General features: G+C 35.8%; 1 protein-coding gene across 1 annotated transcript; it reads left to right on the top strand.

Annotated features, from left to right (window-relative positions):
• The first annotated feature begins 596 nt into the window (after positions 1-596).
• LOC125677122 (leucine-rich repeat-containing protein 74A-like) lies at positions 597-23194 on the top strand. The gene is made up of 14 exons (XM_056158633.1): positions 597-1313; positions 3349-3530; positions 5076-5183; positions 9171-9264; positions 11185-11234; positions 11468-11549; positions 13324-13409; positions 14028-14222; positions 14331-14423; positions 16039-16156; positions 16632-16768; positions 16885-16979; positions 19221-19524; positions 20927-23194. Exons 1-14 carry the CDS (start codon positions 818-820, stop codon positions 21104-21106), a joined length of 2220 nt encoding a protein of 739 aa, XP_056014608.1. The 5' UTR covers positions 597-817; the 3' UTR covers positions 21107-23194.
• The last annotated feature ends 288 nt before the right edge of the window (positions 23195-23482 follow it).

Below are 23482 nucleotides of genomic sequence, written 5' to 3' on the forward strand. Positions count from 1 at the left end.
ATAAAATATTTTAAGTATGAAACAGAAGTGGAACAATATAATTTAGTAAGTTAAAACATCACTACTGGCTAGTGTGCAAGACTTGGTAGAAAGGGATTAAAGACGCAAGTTTTTCAAACATCGAAACCAGTTACTAGAGCTACATGTAACCAAACGAGACCTGGTCGCCATCTTTGTTTACAGATAGCATGCAGGACCCAGTGGAAAGGGATTATACAAGTTTTCATTGGACAACGAAACGCTACAGTGTGATAAACCGACGTATCAATTTGGGGATTCGCAATTCATTTTTCGTCCAATGTTGGAAAAAATAAAATGTTATATTCACCTTGAAGACACATACATATGGAGGTAAACATAACGTTTAAATTTTTTTTCTACTCTTTTGTTTCTCAGCCAATCAGAAACTCGGAAATATTCAATCGTATACGAGTAAAGGTGAAATTATATAGTGGAGAAGTTTCTAGGGAATTTTTCTAAACAATCTATGTATTCCATCAGCTGAGTACGTTTCTTGTCCCTTTTTCTCCTGCTGAACATTGCTTCATGACTGTCACACCTTATGAATTCATATCGATAGGTAAGCACAGAAGCCCAATAAAACATTATCAATGGGCATCAATTATTCATCATTTAGAATTTTTAAATACGAGAATGCATATGAAAGCAACGGAACGTGGCTCTGTCGCTATGAAAGTCTCAGTTTACGACAGGGTTGATTGATGACAAAGAGGGTGTCGAGTTTATAATGAAATTGCGAGCACCAGAGACAATTACCAATAATCTACCCTCATCCTGAAAATAGGAGTCTACAGGAATGTCTACACCTAGTGTCACTGGTAGAATTACAATGTTACGATCTAATCCAGACTCACCAAAATTAACAGACGTTAATAAGACAGAAACAAATAGGAACAATGATTTCAGTGATGACGATGAGGAACGTCTAGAAAAGACCGAGATGAACGATAATAAATTTGATGAGAAAGGAAATTCAAATACTGAAGAGATAGGGTTCGAGGAAAGTACCAATGTTGAGGACGAAAATGGCAAGGAAAGAAACCATTTATTTCGTGATTCCAATTACGAAATTATCATTACAGAATTGGAGCAATTCGCGAAAAGTGAGGACAAGAAAAGATGGAGTTATATATGTAGTGATTCGGATGATGATGATGATGAAGGAGATGATGATGAAATTGGTGACGAGCGTCATCAGGACGACGTGAAAGGACAGGAGTTAGATGAAAGCAATGACAGCGATTTCTACGATACTGACCTAGACGACCTGTCTCCGGAAAGTAACAGAGCGGGTAATATAAACATGTTACCATAAATTTAAGATAAATCTGTATTAACAGTTTAAGATCTTTATAAACAGTTTAAGATCAATTTTTATTTACAGTTCAAGATAAATCTGTATTAACAGTTTAAGATAAATCTTTAATAACAGTTTAAGATCAATTTTCATTTACAGTTTAAGATAAATCTTAAGTTACAGTTTAAGATGAATATTAATTTACAGTTTAAAATGTATTTTAAATTGCAGTTTAAGATAATTTTTTATCTACAGTGTAAGATAAATCTAAGTTACAGTTCAAGATGAATGTTAATTTACATTTTAAAATAAATCTTAACTTGCAGTTTAAGATTTTTTTTTTTTTTTTTTTTTTTTTTTTTTTTTTTTTTTTTTTTTACAGTTTAAGATAAATCGAAGTTAAAGTTTAAGATGATATCTTAATTAAAAGTACATGACGTTATATTACACATCAGATACACACATAGCTGCATGTATTTATCTAATAAATAAATGTACAAAAAATAATTTTATACATCAGCCTGCAAAACGTCTGATCTGCCCGCAAATAACCGTCATCTTCCCCGCGACAACAATTTTCATTCAGGGAAAACTTCAATTGTATACATATCAAATATTTTTGATACAGTATTGAAATTGTTAAACACATTGGTTCTTTGTACATACCCATGCACTGGTTAGACTCTATTTACTTTCAATATTATAAAAACGTTTATCGCAGATTACACGGGGTAGATGTGTTACATAAACCGGTCCGTTTCTAATTACCGGTGCAGCATTGATTTAACTGAGAGGAGGAGGTGGGGATTCTTATCTGTTATATACATTTGAATCATTACTAGAAACAATTGTCTGTTACAATTTACAATGTTTGATGTCGTACAAAACCGAGAAATTAATTCAAATTCACACATTGTAAATATATTACTCATTCATATACTAATTAAGAATTCAGGTTAAAGAAGAAATCAATATTTGCTGCTCATTAGCGCGTTTACCCTGTGAAACTTCTGTTTTGAAAACAAAACATTTAAATAATGCAACAAAAGATTAAACAACATGAAAAAAAGCTGCACAACATTAATATCAGTTTTCTGTAGAAATGAAGATATCGGACTAATTATCAATGTATTCCATGGAATAAAAAAATAGGGACCCTGTGATTCAGGTTACTACATGTACACCATGTAGCTGTTCACAATATTATGTCTTTCCATTTTTTTTTTATTTCATAGTTTTTGTTTTAGTTCCCAGTTTTGTTTTTGGATTTTTGGATTTTCTCTAAGAACTGAATTTAAATATGGGATTATACTAAGTTTGAAAGACAGTACCTCTAAATTAAAAAAAATCCTTCGGTCAAAAGCTTATTGTTGAATCAATCAATATGTCTGGAGATTTATAGATTAGAAATGACGATATATGTAAATTATAGTTATTTTTGTAAGGCAGCATGTCTTGACAAACATTTTGTTTTCATTATGAATGAGGAAGACCCAAACACAAGATTGACACAGAGCTCTCTGTTTGTTCAGCGCGTATCGCAAATATTAAACCTTCATTTATTAATGTTTCATATCCGTTGCAAAGTTTTCTATTATATTGCTGACATGTAATATTTTTGAGTAGAAGGCCCGACGGAACAAATTTCAAGTTTTATCCAGTTCCTTAAATTCTTCTGAGATAATACATCGTGTACTGTAGGGATTTTCTTTGTATTATCATTATTATTATTTTATTCATTTATAAAGCGCAAAATTACATATAGTTTCTATGCGCTGGACTAACCCACGAATTGAATTCACCACGAATAAGAAAAGCTGATCTTCCAATTTTTCAACCACGAAATTTAAATTCTCAAGAAAATGTAAATTGCTTTTCAAACCACGACTGTTTAACCGCATGAAAATATCTTACTTTACAGTATATTATTTTTTATTTGGCCCCAAAGAATAAATGTTCATTTACTTTCATAATACATGAAGATACATTGCAGCGCTTCGTCGCCAAAGAATTATTGATCTAATTAATAGATAATGACTTTGGAGACAACGATTACCTGATCTGTAGACAGAGATATCTGGATGCGTGTTCTAAGTTTGGAGACGTCCCCCCTCAGCGGAGGATTCTACAGGAACTGGAGAAAAAGACCCTGTCCGTGGCGTATCGCTGCCTTACCGCCCGGGACATCAAGCCACTCTGTGTGGCCTTAGTGGTAATTCTTATCAAGTCCTACCTACATCTACAGAGTTATCGGAATTCTACTTTGAGGGAATAAACTTGATTTCATAAAAATATAAGATATAGAACTTGATGAATTTTAAATCAATTAAAAAGACACCCCCAATGGTCTTGAGAAATCATTGGTTACTCGTGTGCTTTTTTTGTTTTTTACTTCTTTCTTATATTTCGTACTAGATGATAGATATAATGGTATAACACTCATACGGATAATTAATTTACTAATCTTTTTTTTTTTATGATAGCAAGTTTTGTCATATCACAGCGAAAGGATATTTTTCTATTTAAGTTCTAAAAGGGCAAATGCATACACAGTTTTCAAAGAGGGCCCATTGCTCACTATAATCATCAAATTCTATGGACCTTATAACTGTCGAATTTACCAATACAACCTGTCATTGGGTCAAAGGCTGTCTGACGGGCTTCATACCAATTGTTAGGTCGTTCTTTACACACTGATTTTGACTACGGATTACTCCGTTTACCTGATCAAGATATATGGCTCACGGCGGATATGACTGGTCCACAGGGGATGCTTACTCCTCCTAAGCACTCAGTCCCACCTCTGGTGTGTCCAGGGGTCTGTGTGATGAGTAGAAGATGAGATCAGCCGTGGGTATCCTACGATGGTTTTTGCCTTATCCTCGATTCTATATTCTTTGTAGGAGTGATGAGATTGATCGCTCCTCGTTGTCTTTACCTGTTTATAACCAACATACATGTAGCCCCACCCTAGGACAATAAACCTGAATCCAGGATTCATCAATTTCACAGTTTTGGTATATGTATAAATCCCATTGGTCATTATGATAATGCCAACAGTTTGACTGCTTGATGTTCAGCAGTACAGAAGAAGATTTTCTAAGATGTAAAGCATTTTCTATATATGAACAAATACGTCTCACCCTAGGGCCTGACATCTGAACTCAGGGGTCATGAATTTCAGGGTTTTGGTAGAGGTTTCAATGCTTATTATAACCATGCACACATTTAATTTGCCTCTTTGATGTTCAAAAGTAAATAATGTTATATCCATGGATTCGACATGTATTTTCGTTTTTCATGTCATTCATTTTGTAACCTATACATATTTATTAATCAGACCCTACTTTCAATGTTACTTCAAAACATCCCATCATTTCAATGAAAAACTGAAGATGACGAACAGTGAGTCAATCTTATAATTCCTATAAAGAATACAACATTAACAGTAGGGCACGCATGGACCCCTGGACATACCAGAAGTGGGATCAGGTGCCTAGGAGTAAGCACCCCCTGTCGACATGTCACACCCACCGTGAATCCTATATCTTGATCAGGTAAACGGAGTCATCCGTAGTCAAAATCAGTATATATAAAGAACGGCCTCACTATCGGTATGAACACGTCAGACAGCAAGGGATGTATTACGTCATGTGCTTACAAATAACCATTCATTTGTCAAACGTTTATGATATTCCTACCTATGATTTTAATGATAATTTCTTGTCACAAATGCGATGAATTTCATTCTTTGAAGGACAACCTTCGTGTGGAAAATCTCAATCTGTCCAATTGTGATATTGGAAACGAGGGTTGTATGCATATCGCCCAGCTCCTTCTAGACAATATCGTCATCTCCAGACTGGTAAGAAATATACTGTTTTTACATCACGTCTTGCAAGAGTAACAAACAAAAAGTTTACTTAAAATTCATCTCTCTCTCTCTCTCTCTCTCTCTCTCTCTCTAATATTATATTTTCTGTGGTACGACAATCTTTATTTGTACATGTATAGCATAATATATTTTGTATACGGGAGAGGTTGTCTAAGTTGCTAGAACTTGTAACCAATCCTTTTGTATATTCATACAATAAAATATGTTCAAATCAAATCTCTCTCTCTCTCTCTCTCTCTCTCTCTCTCTCTCTCTCTCTCTCTCATATTATAATGTACATAATGTATATTGTATATACGAGTCCAAGTCAATAAGTAACCAGCCTATCCCATTTCCGATTGATCGAGACGGTCACGATTTCCATATCATTCTTTAATAAGATACTAAGTATTGAATGCCAAACATGCAAGGGAATACACGGCGAGTTAGCCGATGTTTATGGGTTTTCTGCACCATCTCATGCTCAGGTTAAATTCTGGGTAGGGAAATTCAAAAGCGGTAGAACGTCTTTAGAAGATGAAGCCAGGTCTGGACGCCCACTGGATGCCACCGACGAGGAAATGTGTACGAAAGTTTGGGATCTGGTATACTCTGATAGGCGAATTCAGGTGAAAGAAATAGCGCAGGTATTAGGCATTTCACATGGTAGCGTTTTAACAATCTTACATGATAGTTTAGGTATGCGCAAGCTAACAGCCCGTTGGATCCCCAAATCCCTTAGCGATGAGCAAATGGCAACCAGAGCATCAGTATGCAGCGCCTTGTTGAAGCGTTTTAGGTCAAAAGATGATTTTCTTTTGCGTCTGGTGACTGTAGATGAGACTTGGGTTCATTATTATGAGCCAAAGAATAAAGCTCAGAGTCGTCAGTGGGTAGGGCCTGGGTCCCTGAGGCCAAAGTTCAAGACGCAACAATCTTGGTGATGATGGCCACAGTATTTTGGGACGCAAAAGGCGTTATTATGTTGGACGTTTTACCCATGAGAAGTACAATAACTGGAGTGCACTATGCAAACTTGCTAAACCAGCTGAGAACCGCCATCCGTGAAAAACGTCGAGGTAAACTCTGTAAAGGTGTATTTCTGCAACAGGACAACGCGAGAGCCCACACTTCCAAAGTTGCAATGGATGCTTTAGAGTGAAACGAATATGAATTAATACCACATCCTGCCTATTCGCCTGACCTCGCTCCTAGCGACTTCTTGCTAATCCCAAACCTGAAAAAGGATATATGTGAATGTCATTTCCGCTCTGACGAAGAAGTCGTGACGGCAGTTGAGGAGTGCATTAATGGAAGGACCCTGACTTTTTCAGTTCTGGGCTGATAGCACTTGAACACACTAGAAGGCAATTACATCGAAAAAGAAGAAGTGGATCTCAACCGGAAATAAGTTAGGCTGGTTATTTATTGACTCGCCCTCGAACCTCATACCCGGTAAGATTTCCTATTATGCTCGGTATGTAACTTTGAATTACGGCATAGAGTCAAAAAGACAAGGGAAAGTAAACAATGTGGACTAACTCATGCTTTCACCAAAGGATTGACAGCTTAGAACATCAAATGATCACCAGGTACACATGTATTGATCATGTCTACGGCAGAAGTTTAAAGTAGAGTTTAATAGGACCGTGAACAACTGATGACATGGTTCATGCCTGGTGATGGGAAAATCAACTGGTTTATTATTCTGCCATTCAAAAAGTTGCAAAATTAGACAAGCATGCACTCCTGTAAACTAACGATATAAAACTAGTTAACTTGGTTTTTAAGTAAAATGGGAAAATACAGCTGCAGTATTAAAGACATAATGGAGTTCATGATCCGGTAAAAGTTTAGTCTATAATACTATATTCATCCTGGAGACGTCAGTTGGCTTAAATTGTTGATACCTTGAAGGTCGAATGATTTCAGTCCGTGCATCAAAAATGTACTTACAAAATGTACATGTATCAGACCATATTGAGTTATGTCTATTGCCTTGTCCTCCCATCAGTGATTACTGTCGCTGAAATGTGAAGCTATTGGCAAATCTTTCTTAGTGTTGACAGACGAGCGGTAGAAATGTTGTTGACCCGTTTGGGGAGGTCTGTTCTAAAGTGTTCTTTCTCCTACATATTGTTTCTGGCAGACATCACAGCTCATGAGACATTTTGCAGGAAACATTTCGTAATGATTTATAACTGCGACCCATAACAGGACTAGATAAAACCCTCAGTGTCTAAGCTATATTTGCATACACTGTAATTGACAATTGAGGTCTGAGCATGTTTTGAAACTTCCATTAGGTAAAGGGTTATCCAGCCTAGTCCTTACTACCATGCCCTTCAGGATTTGGGGGTGTTGATAGAGTACCAAAGGGGGTTCTTTGAAACAAAAGGCCCACGGGCATTAATGGTCACCTGTGTATCACTTAAACGTACCACCACTAGTCCCAAGTGGCCATGAAATCTATATGATTTTCATGTTCGGCATATCTAAGCTAAATTCTAGAGTCAGAATCCTTGGGTTCCAAAATTTACAATTTTGGTACACCCCTTTCTTTTCCTGAATATACATTTAGGTTTCATACAGTATCAGCAAAATTATAGAAGTCTTTCAAATGATAAAGGTAATAATTACTATGATGATTTAGCCCCACTCTGAAACCAAAACCCCAAACCCCTGGGATAATAAAATTCGGTAAAGGGCTACCTGCTCCATCTAATCATTTACTAGTATGTAAAACTTATACAGTACCAATTTTGATGCACCAGATGCACATTTCGACAAATAATGTCTCTTCAGTGATGCTCAACCGAAATCTTTGAAATCCGAAATAACTATGAAGTTTTAGAGCTAAATATAGCCAAAAACAACGTGCCAAAAAAGTGGAGCCAAATTCGTCGAATGATAAGAGCTATGCACGAGGGAGATAATCCTTAATTTTGAAATGAATTTCTACATTTTGTAACAGCAATTAAATATACATCCGTATTTTCAAGTTAGTAACGAAGTACTTAGCTACTGGGCTGTAGAGACCCTCGGGGACTAACAGTCCACCAGCAGAGGCCTCGACCCAGGGGTCATAATGTAAAACTTATACGGTACCTATTTTGATGCACCAGATGCACATTTCGACAAATAATGTCTCTTCAGTGATGCTCAACCGAAATCTTTGAAATCCGAAATAACTGAAGTTTTAGAGCTATATATAGCCAAAAACAGCGTGCCAAAAAAGTGGAGCCAAATTCGTCTAAGGATAAGAGCTATGCATGAGGGAGATAATCCTTAATTTTGAAATGAATTTCTAAATTTTATAACAGCAATTAAATATACATCCGTATTTTCAAGCTAGTAACGAAGTACTTAGTTACTGGGCTGTAGAGACCCTCGGGGACTAACAGTCCACCAGCAGAGGCCTAGTATCTTGTTTCATTTTCGTATCAATAGCATTAAAGATGCTATTTAAATGCTTTCAACATAAACACTTTATATACCAAATTTGGCCCCCGCCCTGAAGTCAGACAGCTCTACCCTAGAAATCATGAAATTTACTATTTTGATAGAGGCCTTCCTGCACTACATGACTATACATTTAATTGTTCTTGCAGATGTGCAGTTTTAGAGAAGATGAGTTTTGAAACAATTGGTCAATTTAATTAGAAATTACACACATTGCATAAAAAGGAATCTCATCGGGTACGAGTCAATGTTTGCAATGATCACCATCATTGATTAACTCGTTCTCTTTGAAATTAAGCTCATTATTGCATGTATTCTATTGCGCTCCTGTGTAAACATACTGAATAGCAAGCAAAAAAATTAGCAAGTAATTCATTGTGTAAATACAATTGTAGCTTTAGCGTAGTGCTACCTTCTTAATGTCTTTTATTATCTTTTAGGAATTTTATTTTTAAAAATCCGCTTGTCCTTAACCATATACTATACTTTACACTTATTGCATTTATCTCGTGACAGAATTTGTGCAGCAATGGGATTGCCTATGAGTCTATGAAGACTTTGTCACATGCCTTGTCTTACAACAAAATTCTACAACATCTTGACTTGTCAGGTAACTTTTGAATGTCGCTTTTCTCTTGGCATTGATGCTTCATATTGATCGATTTTATGGAGAGAGCAATAAGTAAATAAACATAATTTATGCCCAGTTCAGTTTCGACAATGATTCTTGTTTTTTTACTTGAATGTCCAACATTTTATTAATTATAATCAATTGTAGGTTTACCTGTACATGTATAATATTTCATATAAAACTACTTTTGTAAGTGATCGGGAGGCCGCTGGTTCGAGCCCCATTCGTGCTTTGGTCGCGTCCAACCGAAGACCTAAAATTAAAGATTGAGTGCTCATTCGCCTCGGCATTTAGAAGAGAGAGTTAATCGCCGGTCTTTCGGATATGACCTTAAAAACGGAGGTCTCTTGCCGCGACAGATGTTGGCATGATAAAGAACCCTCACTGGTAGGGCTATGAGCGCTTAGCATAGGTCTATTTGTGGTACTTCACCTACAGCTGGTGACGTCTCAACGTATGAGTAAACTATTCTCGAAGGGATTTAAAACAAATAAACCGAAACAAACAAAACGAACTTCTCCTCTGAATTTAAAATCCTATTCATTTCTCATGTACATAATTAATTGAATTTAGTACAATGTAGGAAATTATGAATTACAAAAGTGAAATTCCATGCCATCAATTTACTTTAGTAAATTGTGAAGTTAAAATTCTAATCACACATCGTAAATATTTTCAATTGTAATTTTAAAAACAAACTTGCGGTTATGAACCTCTAGCTTGTCGATTTTAAAGAAATTGAACCGAACATATTCAAATTAGAAAAGTTTTTTAAAACAGTAATTTTATATAAAATACATAGGGAAAATTCCGTTGTTAATAATGTTATGACCCATAACTATATATATATAATGAAATACATATCAAATTTAAGAAAAAAATATTTTCGAAGGAAATATTTTGTGTAACTAGGTAAGCTTGATTAAAAAATACAATAAGTGATTTGATATCCTAATCTTCAACTCCATAAAACGGATTTGATTTAAAACCTATTGCGTAATGTTTGGTTTCGCAAGATCAAATTGCATGAATAGCTGTACTTGTGAGTAGGCGATAAACGAATTTGATTTTTAAAAAAATGTTGCAAACTTTGACGTTCATCTACCTGTAGCAGTACAGGTAACTCTAGGTGTTAATTTCACACATTTATGTCATTATTTATTTGACATTTAAAAAACAGAAACATGATACATTTACTGGGTTATCAACATTTTTAATGACCCTTATTAATATGGCCCGCATTACAATATTTTTTTCCATCTCGTAAAAATGCTATTAAATCATCGCACGTATGTAGTTATGAGACTGCACGACATATCATAAACTATTTCACCTGTTTTAACCTAAATAATTTGATTTTAAATCGATGTTTACAAATAACCGCGTCACTCTGCCATTTCAAGTGACAGTCACGTGACCAGTTCAAACTTCCAAATCATTGGTGGTCTTATCTGTGTAAAGCTGTGTATTTTGTTATAACAGTACCGTACCATAAGTTTAATAGAAATAAAAATATCAAATACATCTTAGTAATTCGTTGTTTTACGCCCTTTCAGCCTTAAAACTAGACAGTTGCTGTATGAGTTAATACATCATGTTGGGATTCCCCTGACGCGCGTGGGTCTATTTATAGACGTCTATTATGGGATGATTTATATATGTAGCCACTATATTTACTTTCTAAATAATATTCGCACTGTTTTCTTTTACATGCAGATGTTTTCAAGCATGTAATTAAGGAAAAGTTAATAACTTTATAAAGTAATTAATCTGCTTTAAAGTAATTATGTACAAAAATAATACATGAACACCGGGTTATACAGCTTTAAGCGTTGTCGAAATAAAACGTTTTAACTTGAGATCATTTTAATTCAATTAAATTTTAATTCTTTGTTGCAGGAAACAAATTAGATCACAAAGCAACGTTCCTGTTGGCGCCTGGACTAGCGGTAAAAAAATTCCTTTTTATCCGATAGAAAAGAATTTTTTCATTAATCTATATTCTATCATACACGAAATGAAATCAGTAAACGACGATTGATGGAAAAAAATAAATTCACATGTATTAATGATACGAAAAAATTATTTAAGGTTTGACCCAACTCGTAAGAATGACATGAAAAATGAGTAAATATTTTCTACTATCTGCTATCTAAGCCCCAATACCTTTATCTTACTACAGAAAAATTCCGCCTTGGTGTCAGTAAATTTCGGCAACAACGCGTTCTGTGAGTTGAGTGGCCTGACCCTGGGCGCCGCTCTAGGTAGGTTTGTTTATTTATCTCGCCCTCAGTGGACAGCTATAAAGTCAGTTGTTTCGTTTGTTGTTGTTTTTTTTTTTAATTCCCTAATTCTGGTGGAAAAAAACCCCAACAACTTCTTCTTAATCTGTATTTAGATTATGCGTCTGCCACAAAGACAATAAAATTTACATTTGTATCACAATCTATTTCATGGACCTCCATACTACATGTAGTATGTACCAATAAAACCTTAAAACCATCATATACAGCTTCACATGGATTGTCTCTAATGCATGGTCTATTATCGGTTGGAGATAATCAAGCGTAGTGACCTTCTTAAAATGATACTCAAAATTAATAAAAATGCTATGTATTGTTGCCGTTTTTCTTTCATAAAACATAAGAGTGTACATGTATTAAATGACAAAACCCTTTTCCACTATCAAGTCTAGTACACATGTACGTGTAAGTGAAAAGGAAAAATGCATCTGTGATGAAAATGAAAAGGTGAAGATTACGAACAATCTCACAACTCCAATAAGGTAAACAAAATCAAAAGTTGGACATACCAGAGTTGAGATCATGCGCTTGGAGGAGTAAGCATCCCCTGCATAACGGTCACACCCGCCGCGAGCGCTATATCGTGATCAGGTAAACGAAGTCAAAATCAGTGTGTAAAGAACAGCATGACACTTGGTATGAAACACATCAGACAACTTTGACCCAATGGCAGGTTGTATAGGTAAACTAGATCCTTATAACGACCATAAAATTTGCGAAATGCTGATTTTAAACGAGACTGTTGAAACCCATGTAACATCATATTGTTTGTTGGTACATGTAGCCTGCTTCGATTTTAAAACTGATCATACGCAGAACAAGCTATTGCGTAACGAATCAGTTGAGAGATATAAACACCATATGCAGGTGATAATGGAATATTGCTAGATAAGTATGGGAAGTTGACGATGGAGAAACTGAAGTCATCCCATTTGTCATAAAGAGGTTTTAGTTTGCTGTTAACATCTATTTTCAATATTTAATATCTAAGTACGAAGCAGAAGTGGAAGATTTTGTGTTCTCTTTTATATCGAGTACATTGGAATAATCGACATATGAATGAAAATGCTTATTGTTAATAGATAAAACGTCGCCGATATATCTAAACGTCAAGTTGAAGGCCACAACAAGAATTGTTTTCTTCTCATGTAGAAGCTTTTGAATAAATTCTGCCTCGTAAAAATACAAAAATAGGTCAGCTAATAAAGGAGCACAATTCGTACTCGTGGGAATTCCAACAGACTGTTGGAAGACCTGATGTCCAAAAGCACCAAGATAAAGCTTGTCCAAACCTGTTCTTGATGTTTTCAGGAGGAGACACTGTGTGCAAAATAGAAGTTTTATTTCAAAATGCCGAAAATAGATAATGTTAGTGAATATTTTCTTCCGGAAAACAAACTGCAGCTTTGGACTAAGACTTTTTTTTTCCATTGATATGAATTTTGAAAAAACCCAAACAATCTGTGACAATTTCTGAGTCAGCGCTCGTTGTTTTCTGGAAGACAATCTGCGTGAAAATAACCATTTACTGTATATCAGGAAAACTAGCATCTTTATCCACAGAAATCTTTAAAATCTATAAAGATAATACAATTTTAATACGTGTCATGAAATAACAAAGGGGCTTAAAAAAATTGGGTGGGAAAACGTGTTGCTTCACGAAAAATCGTGCGCGCAATTATTGAATACCTGTAGAACATGCAGATATGTATACATGTGATTTTATTTCAAACAGCTGAAAATAAACGATTGCAAGAAATTGACTTGAGCTGGAACCAGTTGCGAGGGAAGGGGACGGTAGGCATCCTGAAGGCGTTAGAGGTGAGTTGTCAGTGCATATACAGTGTAAGTGTCACTTTCTTCTATCTTAATATAGAAATGAAGCATACACGTTTACGTTTAATATCAGTTATGTGTTGTCATTATGTACATTAAAACGGATGTTAGGATTAGTTATCTATTGTTATCCGAAAACAAGAATTATGTATAAACTGCATTGAATATAAAAGGAAAACAAAGTGTTTGCATCAGATGTAAACTGCTTAAACTGATTATGCAAAAATTACTGAGATAAGAATGAGCGGTGACTTCGTCTACACTTTAGGTGATTTTATAAAGGAAGTAATGTTGAGAGGTAGTTAAGGACCAAAAAAGTGTTTTGCATGGATTTTCAATGATATTTCTCCAACAAAATACTAAACCACCCAACACCCCCCCCCCCAAAAAAAACCCCAATGATAGTAATGATGATAAAGAAAGAGATGAACCTTCATTCATATCATTTACGATCCACTCCAAAGCATTTTACAATACCAAAATGGTTACATACAAAATGAAAATAATTCCTGACTGCGTAATCGTCCGATCACGTGATTCTTTGTCGATCCGATGTGAATCCAGTGACTCGGTCATTAGTTTGAATCTTCATGGTCTTTGTAGATAAACAAAACTCTGACGTCTATCAAGCTGGCGTGGAATGGCCTTCTTTATGATGGTTCAGTGGCGGTATCCAAATGTCTGAAGTCTAGTAAGACTCTGACGTCACTAGATATATCGCACAATAACATTAACTGGAACGGAGCCTGCATCATTTCGAAAGGATTGGCGGCAAACACCACGCTTCAAGTGCTCAAAGTAGGCATTCTATCTCTGTATCTACAACTATATCATTATCAGTTTCTTATAAAAATTATATTTTGAAAACTATGAACAGATAAAATGTTCTATTGGTTCTTCGTTTAGATTGGGAACAACCCATTGACAACGACAGGAGCAATGGATCTCATGATGGCAGTGTCTAGTGATGCGAGTAATGTCAGACTTCTTGATATGATTGTAAGTGTCTGTATCGTGTTCTGTGTATTTATCGTGCTTTCTGTTTCTTTACCATGCTGAAATTGTACACTAGCAGAGTGATGCAAGTGGTTGAATACATACACATATTCAACAGACATCGATTTTCATACCATTATCTCATGATCTTCCAGTATATCAGATCACGCCGTATATAGTATTCTTTGTTAAGTATCCCCCTTTGGACTGTATGAACCAGTATTTTACTGATCTGAGTGTCATTGAGACCAACAACTGAATACCAAAGTAAATTGGTAGTGAAATATATGCATCAGTATGATCCCTCAAACATAAAGCGTTTCTTAACCTACACGTTCTGCTCTGCAGAATCACGGTATATAATTCAACAAAACAGACCCTCAAAACCATAAACTGACAATAGACGTATGTCTTCATTTTGAATCCAACTAACTTTTCAGATAATTTTCATCGACAAATACAATTTTCAATGTATGTTTGCATTTGATATTTTTTTTTATATAAACCAACACTTTTTTAAATACATATCTGTGCTAAATAAATCTTGAGATGTAAGTAATCAAAATTCTGCGCGTTTAACAGATTAAGTGTGAGAATCTGGCTTAAGGATTATAAAGACAATGATTGCAGACAAATAATTTTTTGTGTCATGTGTCCTTTAAGTCTGTTCTCAGTCTATGGTCTCAATCCCGGCGCTGTGTCAAACTAAGATATAGACGTACGTGGTGAATGTTCCGGCATTAGATGTGAGAATTACGGGTCTTTCAGATATCATCATAAAATGGAGGTCACGTGACACTGTAGACGTTGGCACGATATAGAACCTTCGCTGCTGCGACCAGGGGCGGATCCAGGAATTTCAGTTACGGGGGCGCCACTTTATGAGGCTGGGGAACGCCTTGAGGCCCCCAGTGGGTCCAGGGCAAAGTCCTGGTGGGGGCCCAGGGGCGAAGCCCCCGGAAGCTCCTGGAATTTACAGATTTTAGAGGGCTTGAAATATGTCTCCTATATAGTCATTTGTACTATTTTCTATCATTTCTAATAAGGTGAAATTAATAATATGACGCAAATTTTAAGGGTTTTGGGGGGAAAAGTTAAGTCCTCCCAATGAAATTATTCAAGAAATCAAAAGATTTTGCCTTTTTTTTTCTCCGGGAGTAGAAGAAATCATTGCTTCTTTTATCGTTCAGTACATTTTTCTAAAATAGATACCACGATTTACCTTAAATTTGAAAATTTTAGGGGGGGGGGGGCGACTGCGCCCCCCTTATATCCGCCACTGGCGACTGCAGGCGCCAAACATAAGGTCTAAATTTGTAGCACTTTACCTACAGCTGGTGACGTCTCTACACGAGTGAAAAATTCCCGAATGAGAAGTAAAAGAACAAACGAGCATAATTCTGTGAAATCATTAGCAAAAACCAATAAAAATCCCTTACCATGTACCCCTACCTATAAAAAGTCAAATGACATTGTAAAGGGCATTCCCTTCACGAGTAGCTTGTAGGCCAAAAGTGAAAACATAATCAAATGATTAATCTGATTTTTCCATACGCTTAATTTTTGTGTGACGTGTCATCGTTTATATATAGTGCTTTATTGCTGTTTGTCTGTTGAGGATGTCGCTGTTTTGGGCGAGTCGGAATTACTGGCAATCATGGTCATGAGCAAACGGAAGTTCCAGTTCATACATGGCGGGGTGGTTCATTCTAGTGATGTTCTTGGTCAACGAAAGGGTAAGTGCATGTTGTTACATAACTATTTATATTTTCAATCTTTTAACCCCTGATATCTTTACAAATTGCAATGATGGACATTGAACGCACTGCAGGTGTAAGTAATGCGCGTATGAATACAGAATTATGTGATAAATAAAGGACGTCATTTAAACGACTGGGAATTCCTACAAAATTTTTTGAAAAATGTAAATAGAAGAAATGGTTTTCATTTTTGAAGGGACATGAAGCTATGAATTGCATCGTTTTACGACGGCACACTTCAAGAAGCTTTAACAGTCGCAATTCATACCCTTATTTATTTTCAAAACTGAAGTTTATTTCACAAATTTTGATCCCAGTAAAAACGATCCATTCTTCATTCAGATCCAATTGAATACATGCAAAAGAAGACAATTTCATTTGTGTACAATGTTGTCTAGTCTTATGTTTAATTTACTAGCATTGATCCGCTCCTGTGGTTTCTATTCTTTAGAGCGGGAAATAACGGCCATTGAAAAAGTGATGTCCTACATGAAATCCCTTGGTTTACGCCCTCTCGAGTTGTTAAGGGCTTTTGACAAATCCGCCATGATCAATGTCTCGCAGAAAGAGTTCAAAACTAGACTGAAGGTAACATTTTATCTAATGAAAAGTAATTTACATACATTACTTCCGAAAATTGTAAATAAATCATTTTCTATGATCATTTAATCAGATGATTAATTTATTTTAATGTATAACTACAGAAGACTGGCGTCCAGCTGTTTCGTTATGAAATAGAATCTCTTGCTCAAAACATTTCATCTCGGGCGTCTGGCGAATCCAGCGGGATAGATTATAGGTGTGTATTGGATATTAAGTAGGAATATTAAAGATGCAATCGCATATATATATATATATATATATATATATAGAGAGAGAGAGAGAGAGAGAGAGAGAGAGAGAGAGAGAGTTGGGCAAATACAAACCCTTGGACATTCTAAAGGTGGGATCAGGTGCCTAGGAAGAGTAAGCACCCCCTGTCCACCGGTCACACTCGCCACGAGTCCTAAATTTTGATCAGGTAAACGAAGTAGTACGTAGTCAGAATCATTGTGTCAAGAACAGCCTATCAATCGGTATGATTGATTGATTGATTTAATGTTGTTTAACGTCCCTCTCTCAAGAATATTTCACTCATATGGAGACGTCACCACTGCCGGTGAAGGGCTGCAAAATTTAGGCCTATGCTCGGCGCTTATGGCCTTTGAGCAGGGAGGGATCTTTATCGTGCCACACCTGCTGGGACACGGGACCTCGGTTTTTGCGGTCTCATCCGAAGGACCGCCCCATTTAGTCGCCTTTATGACAAGCAAGGGATACTGAGAATCTATTCCAACCCGGATCCTCACGGGACTCAATCGGTATGAAACACATCAGACAGCATTCGATCCAATGATAGGTTGTATTGGCAAATTAGATCATTATAACCAACATCACCATAACATTTGCAAAACTCTCTCTCTCTCTCTCTCTCTCTCTCTCTCTCTCTCTCTCTCTCTCGTTAATCGAGGCAGGCTACTGACAAACAAGTTGATGGTGCAGGAGTTTCAAGGCTTGTTAAAAGGTTGCATTTCGCAAATTATATGGTCGTTATAACGATCTAGTTTCCCAATATAACCTATCATTGGGTCAAATACTGTCTGACTGTTTCATACCGATTGTTATTCCGTTCTTGGCACATTGATTTTGACAACGGGTAACTCCGTTTACCTGATCAAGATATAGGGCTCACGGCGGATGTGACTGGCCAACAGGGGATGCTTACTCCTCCTAGGCACCTGATCCCACATCTGGTATATCCAGGGGTCTGTGTTTGCCCAACTATCTATTTTGTATTGCTTGTAGGAGTTATGAGATTGATCACTGTTCGTTGTCTTCACCTTTCATATGGATCACTATGTCTGCCATCCCACTATTTTTGTTCAAGTCCAGGTCGTCGTTCTTACACATAGGTTGCTTACGGTCAGATGGTATGTCATGATCTTGAAGTTTGAACAAGGTGACTGATAAAAAGCTTGTAAACTGCTGTCCAGACCGTAACCCTTGTAGTGTTGAGACAGTGGAAGCTCAAAATTTGGCAGAAAATGCATATAACCTGACGTTTACACATGGAACCTTCCGTCTTCCGGACATGGTCTAGTTAACTTGTAAAATAAGTTTGAAATACATGTCCATTTTTTTCCTGACCATATAGTTGTAATTCATGGATATTAGAGATTTATACTTGGCAAGGTCACTGACAAGAAATTTTACATGCTTCTCCAGCCTAGAAGTTTGTAGTGGGAAATCATTTGAGCCTCATGACTAGCCTAAAAATTGTTTATGACTAGATGGCTTTTCATGTATCTGAACCAACGTCATTTGGCTGATGTCAACGTCATTGTTGAGAAAAGATTAGAATCCTTCTCCAGGAGATAACTTTCCAATATATATATAAGCTCATTTAGCGCACAACTTGCTTATGATGCCTTGTGCTGTCACTGAATATAAACAATCTGGCCAAAGTCAAGGTAACTGCTTTAGAAAGTCAGAAATTTCTGGACATAGCTTTTTAAAAGAGAAGCATTAGAAGCATGTAGGCCCTATATATACTTGGTACAAATGTATCACAGAGATAATGTGCCTTGACTCTGTTGCAATCAAGGTCATTTACAACTAGTAAAGGTCACCTAAATCATGATCAAAGGTTGTGGCCTTTTTTCACAAGAAATCTTGACTAATGCAAAAATTATAAAGACACGTATCTATAAGGTTTTCAAATACATGTTCTGTAGGTTTATAAATTTCCGTGGAATAAGAAGTAATACAGTTTCGTTGATAATTAATTTCGCTAAAACCTGTTATGAACTGGGGGTTTTTTCATGCGGGAATTTACCGTACTTCATTGACCGTAGGTGTTCGTGGTCTGAGATATCAGTAAATCAAGGGAAAATTGTATTCAATGAACAGTGATGAAACCACTATATGCTGTACTTTGAATGTGTCAATTTTGATGACCCTCACGGGAGCAATGATCGTTATTGTTCTATATTTGTTATAGAAAACTTGTGGAAGAAATTAATCGTCAAATTCTAAGCGAAAGGAACAGAAAAATTGCTGAGCGCAGAAAAAGGGAAAAACGAAGAGAATATCATAGGCGAGTTCTAAATGTGGAACTTCCTGTAGAAGTTTTGTCTGAAACCGATGATGAAATATCCCGTCCGCAAACAACACGAAGCGACGGATCCGTCACAATGACGTCACGAAGTGGTATCATGACCCGCACAACTAGCAAGAAGTCTATCCCAGTATCACTGCCTAAGATCGCAGACGTACAGCACACTCGATCACTACAACCACTGCAGGTCAGTATTTAGATGGGGGAGGGGATTAAGCGCCAGGGTGTATACGGCATATAGTATACTATATGTACTCACTACACTTACGTTAAACTGGTAAATAATAGAACTAATTATTCTTTTTAATACAGTCTTCTCCGGATATATATACTCAAATTCAGGAGGCCAGCCTTAAGTATTCATTATATCCATTGTTTAATATAAACGATGTTAAACTGTGTAGGTGTTACTGGGGATTTATTTTTACTTCATTACAACAGGTAGTTCAATATAAGCGACTTCAATATAAGTGGAGTAGACTGTATAAAGAATGTTTGTAAAAGAACAGGGCGTACAATACCTGTTGAATCCCCTACTTAGAACAAGGAGGATTTGAGAGTTTTAAATGCAATATAAATGCCTTTCTTTCTTCAACATAAATTGTTTATCATATAAATTTCATCATAAAAAGCATTTTCGTCTGTCCATGTCGCAAACATGACAGATATAGGGTTTCAAATTCAATATCTTTGCGTTTTATTTTTCAAAATTTGACAATTTACAGTGCTAAATTGAATCTTTATATCAATTATGATATGAATGGATCTAACCTCCCCCCAGAAATACTTAGAATATCAAGAAAGTTCCAAACATTTACTCAGTTGAGTTATAAAAAACATAATCTCGACCCATTAAGGATAAACGTTAGAATATTTTGATAAATTCGTATCATTTCATTTACATTATCACAATATAGGATTTATTCGAACACGTTGATTCTTAGCGCTGGTATCAGCTAATACTTTTAACTACCGAGAAGGTGTTCGAATCTCACAGGAATATTTTTTTTCTTGGTTTAAAGATTCTTCTTAGTGGGAAGATCTTATTTGAAAATTTTGAATAATTAAAAAATTTTCCCCCCAATAATATGAATGAAACCGGGAGTACGGACTTGCATATTTATATTAGGTAAGGATGTAGATGAGGCCGGCATCAATGTCATGTGTTGTTTGTAAAAAAAAAAAAAAGTTAAAAAGAACAACATCTCAACTCTCAGTGATTTACAAACTACTGCACGAAGCAAATTTTTGTTTTAGGAAGTTTTGTGTTATTGCTCCAACGGGTAGTCGTTGTTTTGTGCATTTGTGTAGTAAACATGTCAAAAAATATTGAATAGACACCAACTATACTATCTATCAAAGGCTTTAGCCTTCTAAATCTTGCCATGCACGGTAACCTCTTGAAATCACAAATTCACTTGTTCAATCCACTGTTTCATTGTACTTGGCTGTATTAAAATCAGTTTCGATTATCTTTCCTTGAAAGACAGTTTGTGTGTTTACACAATCTGATGCGGGGGATTTGGTAGGCCTTGTAGGTCCCTATTCTTTGACTCGGTTACATGTTTTACAAAATTGTCTTCCAATAGATCAAACAGATCACCCCAGCGAAGAAGCCCGGATCTACACTCTCCATGTGTGCACCACTCGGTTGTTCTCGAAAACCAGTCAAGAAGAGTGTGAAGAAGACACAGAAGAAAAGAACAAACACCAGGAGAAAGGAGGAGGGACAATCATGGATGTCCATAAATAGAACAAAAGCGGGTTAAACTGCTTATCTTTAACAGTTGATAAAGAAACACTTAAAAGGCCTACATATTCAGAATGTTTCTTTTGTAGGTTTTTGCGCCATGTGAACATTCGGAAAAATGAAGCTTCAGTATTTCAAACCTTATGACTATTTGTTTTGAACTTATATTATTTTATATAGATATGTTTTATACTAAAGGTTGGAACACAAATATGTAAAACTTATACGGTATCATTTTTTATGCTAAATATATCATTATACGATTTTAACTTACGACGTGTACAAAATATGTGTCTCATCACCTAAAGTTGATGACATCTCTACATCGAATGAGACGTAATTCAAGTAAACAGCATGAACATTCAGCACTATCAATGACATCACGTCTGTGTAAGTCATCATGCATTAGTGTGAAGTGAATATTTTAAAAATTATATCATGGAAATTTGTAAAACGGTGAAATCGTTTTCACATGCTTTTCTCGTACTATCGCTATAACGCATCTGTCATGATTTTCCCTATGGATCATAATTATCCTTATTGCATTCTGTTCTGAAGGTGTATACATGTATTCATATTTGAAATAAAATTCAATATGATAATAAGATGCAAACATCCCGTATAGATTTTCATGCAATTGATATATTTTTATGTCTTTATGATTGGTTTATATTATGAAAATTTCCAATGAATTTCTTTATCAATGCAATAAGTCTTTTGATATCCCAATAGCCCATTGAATTGCTATTTGTTTCCATAATCCTCTCATCACTAAAAACACCATGTCTTATTCTCCTTCAATGAACAATAAGTATGTAAAACAGTTGTGACGTTTAGTAATTCGTTTTAAATTATCAAAAGTATTATTAATAATGTCATATAATTTTACCAGACATAAAATATAAATATGAGAAATAAACCAATTTTGTAAATGAAGATAACTTAATTAGAACTTAACCGAGAAATCATGAAAATGGGTCGGAAAACGCCACTGACTTGACGAAGAAAGACTGGCAACACACGTCAAACCTTACAGATATCAGTAGCGGTTAAAATTTACATAAATTGCACATTGCGATACGGGAAGAAACATATGTCCCATAATGCAACGGAGCAATATGTGTATCTATTAAAATTCAATTATGATAAAATTTGAAATTACCCCGTGTATGTGGGATAAACATATGCCCCCCATAAAATGAATGTTTTCGATGCGTTTGAAATGTAATTCCGAGTATTAACAAATGACTGGGACCAATGTTCTTGAAAAGGGGACAAAGATATGCCACCATACAAACATATATCACATTGGAAAATTCCTCACCGTCTTTCCACCAAGTTCAATATGTGTGTAGCATTTTCATAACTTGAGCACCAGTGTTCTGGATGAGGGATAGACATATGGCCTCCTAAGTATATAATGTAAGTAATCCTGAAAAACACTTGTAAGTCAAGAGCCGTCACACGTAAAACCACTGAGATCTGCCTCATAAATTCACTTCCACACAAACATATATCAACATGGTGTCACGTGTCTTATGTAAGATTTAAATGCATCCGATTTCCATCTACCCAGGAATATAATCTGAGTATCACTCATCCCCCGTGATGCACAGTTAGAGGCCTTTCCAATTCGGAAGGAATGTCCTTTGAATTTATTAATGTTCAAATCTCAAAATATGCATGAGACTTTGTTTTAATGTGTTTGAGGACTGTAATATTTGGAGGGTAGCAAAATAGGGGCCCCATAACCCTTCCTCTCATTTTCAGGTATTGTTCTAATGCCCCCACTGGACAATATTTTGAAGAGTTGCATGATTTGTAAAGACTTTACCACCAGAATGTTTATAATTTTGAAAGTGAATCAAAATGTTGCTTTTAAAAAAAAAAAAAGTAACCAGTGACATTTGTAAGATATGAGTACATGTAGCAGTGCCACTTGACGTCATTTCCCCTATTCTGAGGAACCCATGGAAGGCCAGTAAAAACATGGCATTAAATAGTACTTTTTTATTTTCGTATGCACAGACCTTAATGTATAATGTATACATGTATATTGTTCCAGAGGACGTTTTGTTATGATTTGATCAATACGCTATTTTCACGATTGACGTTTCCTGTCTTTATTCTAGGCCAAATAAATTCTACACGTTAATACTCCCCGGTACAAAATGTTTTACATTTAGGATTGTTTAATCATTCCTATTTCCAGTTCTGTATGCGGATTCTGTGTTCAATGCTTGGACACCCTTACTTCTATTGATCCGAGACAAAATCATGAATTTTAAAGATGGTTGCCATTTGAAAAACCCTTTATCTGTAAATAATTCAAATTACCAGTATATTTTTCTATTGAATATTGATCCCCTATGACTAAGTTGGATGTTTGTCCCAT

The sequence above is a fragment of the Ostrea edulis genome, chromosome 3 (assembly GCF_947568905.1).
Source record: "Ostrea edulis chromosome 3, xbOstEdul1.1, whole genome shotgun sequence".
NCBI lineage: Eukaryota > Metazoa > Mollusca > Bivalvia > Ostreida > Ostreidae > Ostrea > Ostrea edulis.

Bases quoted from the DNA above. Each gene is read 5' to 3' on its own strand.
- LOC125677122 (XM_056158633.1), top strand. From the start codon at position 818: ATGTCTACACCTAGTGTCACTGGTAGAATTACAATGTTACGATCTAAT. The intron at 14,223-14,330 runs GTAGGCATTCTA...TTCTTCGTTTAG, and splicing joins CCACGCTTCAAGTGCTCAAA to ATTGGGAACAACCCATTGAC. The intron at 19,525-20,926 runs GTCAGTATTTAG...GTCTTCCAATAG, and splicing joins GATCACTACAACCACTGCAG to ATCAAACAGATCACCCCAGC.